Source organism: Mustela putorius, unplaced genomic scaffold, assembly GCF_011764305.1.
Source record: "Mustela putorius furo isolate JIRA1106 unplaced genomic scaffold, ASM1176430v1.1 tig00000585_pilon_pilon_pilon, whole genome shotgun sequence".
In the NCBI taxonomy this organism is placed as follows: domain Eukaryota; kingdom Metazoa; phylum Chordata; class Mammalia; order Carnivora; family Mustelidae; genus Mustela; species Mustela putorius.
Window position 1 is genome coordinate 108,646 of NW_025421424.1, and position 9,645 is coordinate 118,290.

Below are 9,645 nucleotides of genomic sequence, written 5' to 3' on the forward strand. Positions count from 1 at the left end.
GTCACATGATCTCAAGAGTAAGCAAGGATTGAAAACACAAGACAAAAAAGACCAATTTTTAGTGAAGAGGCTAAGTCACCTGCTTCAAGAATCTCTGTTCATTGCAGCACAGAATCAAGGGTAAAAAGTCAAGGCACAATTGAGGCGAATGTATCTGCAGTCAGCATAATCAAGTGGTATCAAAGATTCTTAATGAGTTATTGCAAAAGGAGAAGAAAAAGACAGACCTATAGGAAAAATCACCAAAGTCGGGGGAAAAAACACAGGAGAAAATTCAAGTGGCTAACCAACAAGGACCCCTGCTCCAATTCATTACCAAGAAGGGCCTTCAAAACGGAACCCTGATGAGAGAATATTACAGAGAGGCAAAATAACAACAGCACCACTAATAATTAAGTGGGAGTAGGGGGTGAGGTAGATGGTTATGACCTGGTAAAGCATGGGAGTGGTTGATTAAAGGGCTAATAATATTTTACTTCTTCATCTGTGTGTAGGCTACACAGGTGTGTTCTGTGCATTTTACCTTATGTATGTTACAATTTTTCAACCCCCCACCCTCAATCTTCCCCACTCCCCCCACCTTCCTCCCACCCCCTCCACAAAACTCTTGAGGTTGAATCAATCACGTTTGTTTTTTAAAATTTTTGAAGATTTTATCTGTGTATTAGAGAGAGAGCGCGCGCGCACGTGCCTGTGAGCCTGAGCTGCGCGGAGGGGCAGAAGGAAAGGGAGAAGCGGACTCCCCGCTGAACAGGGAGCCCAGCCCGGGGCTCCATTCCAGGATCCCAGATCAGGACAGGAGCGGAAGGCAGAGGCTTTAACCGACTGAGCCACCCAGGCGCCCCTAAATCAAGTTTGTTGTGTTCGTTGTTGTTTAGTTTATTTTTTAAAGCGGAAAGGAGGGGAATCTCCCCCAATGTCACTAATCTTCACTTTTAAGCTGCTGTTAGGTAGGCAAATCCTCCAAAGATTTTCGGAGGAAAATTCGTCACCCGTAACGTCTAACGCAGTCACGCCCCTACTACCCTGTAATTGGAATCCATTCCAAGGAGCGCCCAAGAGCTAGAGAACAAACCCGGGTCCACGGTTCCCGGAGTCTTTAGTTCCTCTTCCTTTCACAAGTATACTCTTCTTCTTCGGGCCCACACCTGTTGAGGCGCATCGCCGGGCACGCGGCGGTCCTTCCCCGGAACCGCGATGGGCCGGCGGGAGGAGCGCGGACCGCGGCGACCAGCCGCGCGAGCGAGGGGCCTCTGGCCGCAGCCCCCCTGGCGTCCACCAGCCTGCGCCTTCCTCGGGCCGCCGACGCCGCCCCGGCCACTGGGTGTCTGCCCGGTCCCGGGGCGGCTCCCCTCCGGCGACCTTCCCGTGGCTGCCCTCGCTCCGGGGTGAGACGTGGCCCAGCGGCCGACCCCAGGTCCAGCACGGGCCTCAGTGACCTGGTGGCCCTTTGGGTTCCGTGGGTCCTGCAGGGGAAAGCCTGAAAGTAACTGTGGTCTTAAGTCCAAGCAGTCTAAACTGCAGACCCCGAGCAGACACTTGGGGGTGGGGGGGTGGACAGGTGAGAACTCGCGAGCGAGGTGGTTGCCGAGCTGCACGCCAAAGGCTACTCCACTCAGGCCCAGCCCCAGTGTAGATCGGCTCCTTCTTGCTTTCTGCTTGGAAATGGCCCGCGGATTCGGGGTCTCGTTTTTCCTGCTCCTGGCGGCCAGAATCAGGAAACCACAGGACCTGGCCTGTGCCACCGGGAAAGCGAGGAGGAGGGGCCTCGTGAGCGTCTGAGGTCTGCAGGGGAGGGGAGAGGAGCGGGGAAAGGCACAGGAGGGTCGCGGATGGGAAAAAAGGGAACGAGGCAGGATGCATTGGTCGGGAATCGAACCCGGGTCTCCCGCGTGGAAGGCGAGAATGCTACCACTGAACCAATGCCTCACACACGCCTTGGCGCATGGTGGGTCTCTAGAAAGAAGTTCCAGAGTGACCGTGGGAAGGCGCACCGGAGAGCGGAAACGCTCCAGAAGACGTTTACACGGTCGTCTTTGGAGGACTGACCTAGCAAGCCCACAGGCACTCGAAGCAAAGGCTTCGGAAGGAGGTTTCCATCAGGCAACAGCGTCAAGTGGGGACATTCGAACAAGATAGCAAAATAAACTGTTCCGTCCGCTCACACCACAACTCTGAGAAAGTTGTGGTGTGAGCAACTGTACAACAGACTCCGGCAGGAAAACGTGGGAAATTCATCCAGACCCCTTGATCAACCCTCAGCCTCGAACTGTCGCTATACAGAGTCTGAGAACTATCTAACTTGCCAGTTCAGAGCAAGTAAAATTCTAACCGGGGAAAGTAAGAAGCAGCAGATGCTGGTTGGAATTGGTGGAGGAATTAGAAGATCTAAGGAAGAAACATATTTCGGTTAATGCAGTTAGGTCTTTGTTACTGGGTTTTTGTTTGGGGAGGGTTTGTGGGTACAATAATTATGTCATTCTGTGATCATTATAACAATAGTATTTATCTGCCTCTTAAGGTGTTCTAAGTATTTCAGTGGATATGTGATATACCATAATTATGACAAGACTAGTACAGGGCGCCTGGGTGGCTCAGTGGGTTAAGCCGCTGCCTTCGGCTGGGGTCATGATCTTAGGGTCAGTGGGATTGAGTCCCGCTTGGCAGGAAGCCTGCCTCTCTGACTACTTGTGATTTCTCTCTGTCAAATAAATAAATAAAATCCTTAAAAAAAAAAGATTACTAGTAAGCCTGTGACTGATGATTAACTGTTTTGGAGAATCTAATTTCCTTAAATTGAACTCCTGGCTGCAGTGAGTTGTAGCATTTGTTGACTCTGAGATGCCTCTGAAGCACAGGGCTTGGTGTATTGCCCATATAAGGAGCAGGCTATTTTTTAGAAAAACATGGATGGCTGAAATGTCCTTTGATGACACTGAAATAGAGAATTTCTTTCCCCAATTTTCTCTGGGGAAATTAAGAAGGGGGTGGGGGTGCGGACGACACGGGACCTGGAGAGCTCCCCCACATGTTAGGGCTAGGAATCTGTATGACTTTTTAAGGACAGGAGCCACAGAGGTGCAAAGAAGTCTCTCTCCCTAGAATGCAAGCATTAAAGAGTGAAAATATAAATATCAGAATATCAGTCAGAGGCAAAGGACAAAAAAAAAAAAGAAAAGAAAAGAAAAGAAAAGAAACCGTTTATATTGGATAGAAGAGTAACATTCTAGCATCTGTCTAGGATCTAGTCCAATTTTTTGTCATGGTATGGCCTCCTTGAGTGGCCAAAGGAGGTGTGGTTAAATGGAAGATCTTCCAATGAAATTTTCAGGTATTCATCCTTTTGTAAGTCTCTCTCAAATACAGGAAAAAAGCAGGACCATTGATCCTTGGCCTCTTTCCAGGACACAAAATAGAGGTAGGATGAGAGAAGCTGTTATCACCCAGATCTTCTGGATTAACTCAGGTATATCCACAAAAGTCTACCTTCCCTAAATGTTACTGGGTCCTGAATGACTATTGAGGGGAAAAACATGTTGGTATTAAATTTGGGAGGAAAGGGAGCTTGGAGGCCCTAAGAAATGGGGCAGCAAAAGAATGCATCTGAAGTGAGAAGATGATTTTTATTTGAATACCTCAACTTTATAGTGTTGCATAATTTAAGTTTCTTATGCAGACTTTGCTCTGGGTGTCTTTTTTGTTTGATCTATGTGTCTACCAAAGAGATCTATACACATTTATTTTAAGAATTCTTTTCAGAGTCTTTGAAGACGATAAGACCTAGGTGCAACCTAGGATGAAGCTTTGGTTGTTCAGTGGTAGAATTCTTGTTCCACAAGAACAATGTGGGAGATCCAGGTTCAACTCCTAGCTAATGCATACGCCTTCCACTTTTAAGTTTTTCTTTTTGCACAGAGAAAACGGGTTGATTCTGGGTTCTGGTTTCCAGAAGTGGCAGTGGCAGTGCAGGGAGAAAAATAGCAACAATGCCTCTTTAGTTAATTCCAGAACAGAAGACCTTAAGGAGCTACCCTAAATAAGGATTTTGTAGGGCTCTGAGCCTTGAATTGATCCCACATGTTTGTTGACCTGCAGTGCAGTCATCACCTGGCAAGAGTATGTCTTTGAAGACTCAGATGTACCTGGTGGTTCTCTGCGATTTGAAATTGTACTTAAAACAATTGGCTCAGTGGGTTAAAGCCTCTGCCTCTGCCTTTGGCTCAGGTCATGATCTCTTGTCCTAGGATCGAGCCCCGCATCAGGCTCTCTGCTAAGCGGGGAGTTTGCTTCCGCCCCCCCCCCCCCCGCCTCTCTGCCTACTTGTGATGGCTCTCTCTCAATCTCTCTCTCTCTGTCAAATAAATGAATAATGATAAAAAAAAAAAAAAAACCGACTGTTACCCTTGTTCTTTATCCTATCCTATCCTTTGGCCACATAGCACATGTAGTGGAATCAAAAAGTGAAGTTCCTGAAGGATAGAAGTGGCTATAGGAGAGGCATTAGGGGCTCAAGGAAGGGAGACACTTGAATGCAGAGAATTGGGTTGTGGGGCTTCTGACCTTCTAAGGAGTTAGGTCCTAGTTTGCTGGTCTTGGTAAAATTAAGGACAAGAATGAACTCCATGTGGAGAGACACACTCACAAGAAAATAATTTTTATTGTGACTTTTTGTTTTACTTCACCAAATCTGATCAAAGGAACTTCAGGTTTGTATTAATCGATACACTAATTTTAGAACTGTTTTAGGATTACAAAAAAATTGAACAGATAGCAGGGTTCTCTTATTCAGTTCTCCCAGTTCTATTATTAATATATTGCATTTATGTGATACCTATGTTACAAATAATGAACCAATATTGACACATTATTATTAACTAAAACTCTTCAGGGTTTTTAGACCTGAGCTTTCACTGTCCAGCTGCGGACTGTGGAGACAGGCACGGAGAAGGACTGAGGCAGAGGTACCACGCAGATGCAATGAGTCAGAAGCGAGAGCCCGTAAATGGGAAGGCTCTGGTCCCCCGCGGGGAGGAGGGCAGCTCCCTGGGTGCAATCCCGTCCACGGGTCGCCCACCCATCTGCCTGGGAGCCTGAGCACCATCAACCGGGCTTAGGCATCTGATGCGTCCTGAAGGACAGGCTAGACACGGAAAGCCATGCTTTCAGCCACCAGGTGACAATGGGCACCTGAAAGGAGACAGGGACCGCAGGGAGGAGCATTTGGAGGAGGAGATGCCCCCTTGGGAGCACCACCTGGAGCGGCCCCCTGGACATGGAGTGATCAGGGTGCACACGCCTTCCTCCCTTCCCTTGCCTCTCTTGGCTCCTGGGGCATCCCGCACTGGCTTCCCTCGGAGAAGAAGAGGGGCATGAAGTCCAGGCTCTCTAAGCAGGCTCCGGCCACATTCGCAGCCTCCTGAGCTCCAGCTCTGACCTGGGACCCCTCCCGAGGACATGAGCCTTGCATGGGCGAACATGTGTGGGGCTCAACACACCTCCCCCTGTCCCCTAGGAGCTGTTCAAGAAGGTGGTGCCCCATCAGTGCCTGGGCTCCGTCTGGTCCCGGAGGAACAGGCCTGGCAACGAGCACCTGGCACCCACAGTCCGGGCCACCATCGCCCAGTTCAATGCTGTGGCCAGCTGCATCGTCACCACGTGCCTTGGCGACCCAAGCATGACAGCCCGGGACAGGGCCGTGGTGGTGGGCCACTGGATCCGGGTGGCCAAGGTATGCTGTGGGAGGCCCAGCTCCCTGAGGCTCTCCTGAGCCTCGGGAACTGCTCTTCTGTCTTGCTCCCTTCTCAGGGCTGAAGGCCCTGCTCTAAGGCCTGTGGTCCCTAGGCTCTTCCTCCCGGGGGCATGGCCCAACGTTGGGACGCTCAGTTCCCACGTGACTCCTCCTTTGCAGTGAGGGAAAATCCTCCCTCTCGCCAGCAGTGTTCCTCTTTAGGGCTGACCTGTGCCCTTTCTGCAGCTCCCTGGACATCAGCTTCACCCGTGGGGGAGCCCTAAACCGAGGGGGGCACTAAAGCTCTCGAGCATCTGGGGCTCCTGCTCTCCCACTGACAGCTCCTTCTCTTCCCTCCCCCAGGCCTGTCAGATCCTAGGGAACTACTCCTCCCTGCGTGCCATCCTGGCGGCTCTGCAGAGTGCCTCCATCCACCGCCTGCAGAGGACATGGGACAACGTTTCCAGGTGAGGAGGCTTCTCTGCAGGAGGGACCAGGATGGAGGCGGGATCTCCCACAGGCCTGTCCTTTGCCCCCCTCAGTCAGCTTGGACCTCCTGGGAGGCAGCAAACCCCGACCAAAGGACCTGGGCCCGGGGCTGCTCCTCTCAGCCTTCCTGGGGAACAGGCCACCAGGCCTCTTGCTTGAGAAATCCAATGTCCTCCATGCCCCACCCTGGCCTCAGCTGAATCCCATATTTCCACGTGGTGACTTGGCAGCCACTGAAGTCTCTGCCCATGGTTCAGCCAGAACCCCACCCACACCGAGCTGTTCAATTAAGCTGGGAAGGGACGCCCAGGGGGACGCCCAGGAGAACTCCCTCCCATGTCCTACGAAGACCCCAGTGCTCAGAGCAGCCCAGAGCAAACCCTCAGCCAGCCCCGTGGACATGCGGGGCTTCTCCAAGAAAAGGGACTCGCACTCTACCCTGCCACCTTAGGACTCCCCTGAGCCTAACTTCTTTCCCTCTCTTCCAGGAAGAGCTTCCGAACATTCCAAAAGCTCTGCAGAGAAGACAACCCCCAGGGCAGGGAACTACTCATCAAGGTAGCACGGGAGGTGCAGGGCTCCAAGGACAGGAGAGGGGTGTGAGGAGGCATGATCCTGTGTGGATGAAGTAGGGAATGGCCTGAAGCATTCCTCGGGGAGCAGAAGCCTTTGGCAGGAATGTGCTGACAGCCTGGGCTGAAGATTCCCCCTGGGGCTGGGACAAGCGGGTGGGTGCTGCCCATCCACACTCCCTAGGCTAGATTTCAGGTCTCTCTGTGTCCACCGAGAAGGTCCACCTGGGGGCCCACATGAACGCGGACAGCCCAGAGGACAGGCCCCTGCTCACAGATGGGGTGGGGATGGGTTGTGGGCCACAAAAATGATGATCCTAAGAGGATCCTGAGTGCTCAGGAGACCACAGGAGGTAGGTGGAGTTCCCCCTTCTGCCCATGGGAAAACAGGCTCAGGGAGGCCAGGCTCCAAGCTCCAGGTCCCCCATGGACTGAATGGGGGAGCTGAGATTGTTCTACAAGGACTCGTGGCATGCTTCAGGGGAATGGAGCGTCAGTATCAGCAGACGTAGGTCGGACGGCTAGGGTCTGCAGTCAAAGACGGTGGGCGCAAGGGGACTGAGGCTATTCTGCTCTCAAGGATCTTGTCCTTGGCCCCTCTAGACGCGGCCCTCGAATAAACTGGCCAGCCTGGTGAGGCAGCTGCAGAGAGCGCGGAAGGGGCTGCCCAAGAAGGTGAGTGTGCCTGAGGGACAGGGCCTCCAAGGCCAGGGGAGAGGGGCTCCTCCCTGAGGGCTAGAAGCATCCAGATCAGGACAGGTGGGACCTGCCACTCCAGCTCCACCTCCTGCCACCACAGTTGCTCAATGTCTTCTTCCCCCAGTGACCAGGAGGAAGTAGTCTAGCAGGCTGGGTAGAGAATGGATTTGGGGCTGGGGAGGGGCCCAGGGCTCCATAGCCAGGGGTTTTTTGAATTTCAAAAAGCAGGCCCTGGAGGGGATTAGGAGGAGTCTGATGTTCTGGGAGGGTGAGGGGAAAGCGAATCCAGGGGAAGCAACTAAGGGTCCTAGGCCCTTTTCCATGTGGGAAAGTGGGGTGGGCCAGGACGCTGAAGTCTTTTCGGGGAGGGCCCCTGTGGGCACCAGACAGCAGGGACTCATCCATCCCAAACCTACCCCTCATGACACAGGGTGTCGTCCCATACCTTGGCACTTTCCTCTGCGACCTGGTGGTGCTGGATACAGCAATGGAGGACTACCTGGAGGTGGGTGAGCCTGAGGATTGTGGAGGAGGGACCAGAGTCCTGAGGACAGGGAGCAGAGAGTCCCCGGACTGAGCCCTGAGCTCTGAGTCCTTTGGAGACCTCCCTTCCCCACAGCCTCACAGTCGCCCCTAAGAACTGGCATCTCTTGCCCATCTCAGTGCTGAGGGAAGGGACTCTGCGCCCATCTCAGTGCTGAGGGAAGGGAGTCTGCACCCAGACGGGTGGCCCAAGACTGGGCAAGCACCAGCGCATCCTGAAGGTGAAGCTGCATGCGCTCTGTGTGCATGGGCTGCAGCCTCTCCCTCAGACCTTGCCTGTCGGGGACAGTGAAGTCAGGACCCTGCACATCAGCCACACTTCAGGAGCCCAGCAGGCCCTGCCTGCCTGAGGCGTCTGCCGCTCCCTTCAGTCACCACAGACTGTTGTGCTGCAGGGGGCTGACCTGGAGCCCTTTCACCAGCCCCCAGTCTTCCTTCCTCTGGACCCCAGGGCTTGCCCTAACCCCAGTCTCATTGTGTGTGTGGCTTGGCGGCCCCCTCCTGGGTCCTGGCCTACGCGCAGCCTCAGAACGGGCGGGTGTAAGGTGCTAGGACTGACCGGGGGCCTCTTTCTGAAGGACAACGGTTGTCTGCTTTCCAGGGCAATGAGATCAACACCACCGCAAAAAGAATAAGGTGAGCATACGTAGCCCTGGCTGTAGGGAAGGGCAGGCAACCCCTATCAGAGACGCCCCTGGGAAGAACATTGCTTGGCTCCATCCACTCCCCTCCATCTCCCATTTCCTGGGACAGGTTGCTAAGAATGAAGTGCAGGACCCATCGAGTCAGTCAGTAGGGATCCAGAAGGGCATCAAGGAGAACTTCCCTTGATGGAGGAGGGGCTAATTCTACTAGCCTCTGAGAACAGTTTTTGGGACCAGATGAAGTTGCATGCAGGAGGGTGGTCATGTGTGCCAAGACCCAGGACCCGTCCCCTGTCCCGCTGCTCGGCCCTCACCTGGCCCTGTAGCTTCCCCACCCAGGCTCGGGGTGCATCCTGTGCCTCTCTCCCGGCCCAGGAATACCGAGTCCTCACGGACATCATGCTGCTCCAGGCGGCGGCAGAGAATTACTGCCTAGAGCCCCAGCATCCATTCACGGCCTGGTTCTGGGCTGTGGAGCGGCTCAGCGAGGATGACAGGTGAGGCCCACTCAGGAGCTGGGTCAGGTGACGTCGGGGTGGACTCTTTCTGCTGGCCCCGCCTGGGATCCTCCTTCTAGGGCTCCCTGGGCAGCCAGACACCAGCTGTGGGAAAACCCTGGGAGGGACTCCTGAATGCCAGCTGCTGCTCAACTCACAGGTGTCCCTCTGTCCTTAGCTACACCCTGTCATGCCAGCTGGAGCCGCGGTCCTAGCTGGCCAGCAGAACACAAGCACCAGGACCACTGGCTACAGCCACCATCAGACCTGAACCCGTGCACACTGGCTGAGCCAAGGATTGCCCCTCGGCCCCTGGGCTACTTGTGGTGCACGAGCCCCATCCGCTGCTCAACACCCCTTCCTCTCCCCTACAGAATTACTTGTTCTGGAGGGGGCAATATTGAATATAAATAAAGGGTTGTTATTTAACCACCACCACCACAACAACAACAAAAAGGAATGAGAACCCTTGG

The 9,645-nt window shown here is 53.6% G+C and overlaps 1 protein-coding gene and 1 long non-coding RNA gene across 2 annotated transcripts; both read left to right on the forward strand.

Moving 5' to 3' along the window:
- The first annotated feature begins 5,232 nt into the window (after positions 1–5,232).
- On the forward strand, positions 5,233–8,641 carry LOC123392539 (ral guanine nucleotide dissociation stimulator-like). Its single transcript, XM_045081978.1, has 6 exons — positions 5,233–5,286; positions 5,513–5,728; positions 6,092–6,195; positions 6,706–6,775; positions 7,393–7,464; positions 7,919–8,641. The coding sequence occupies exons 1-6, from the start codon at positions 5,233–5,235 to the stop codon at positions 8,063–8,065; spliced, it is 663 nt and encodes a 220-aa protein (XP_044937913.1). The 3' UTR covers positions 8,066–8,641.
- A 6-nt stretch (positions 8,642–8,647) lies between these two features.
- Positions 8,648–9,616, forward strand: LOC123392522. Its single transcript, XR_006607242.1, has 3 exons — positions 8,648–8,667; positions 9,051–9,172; positions 9,351–9,616. It is a non-coding gene; the product is annotated as an uncharacterized LOC123392522 (long non-coding RNA).
- Positions 9,617–9,645: the final 29 nt, after the last annotated feature.

Excerpts from the sequence above, each read along its gene's own strand:
- LOC123392539 (XM_045081978.1), top strand. The coding sequence starts at position 5,233 with ATGCCCCCTTGGGAGCACCACCTGGAGCGGCCCCCTGGACATGGAGTG. Across the intron at positions 6,196-6,705 it reads ACATGGGACAACGTTTCCAG|GAAGAGCTTCCGAACATTCC; the intron begins GTGAGGAGGCTT and ends CCTCTCTTCCAG. Across the intron at positions 6,776-7,392 it reads GCAGGGAACTACTCATCAAG|ACGCGGCCCTCGAATAAACT; the intron begins GTAGCACGGGAG and ends TGGCCCCTCTAG.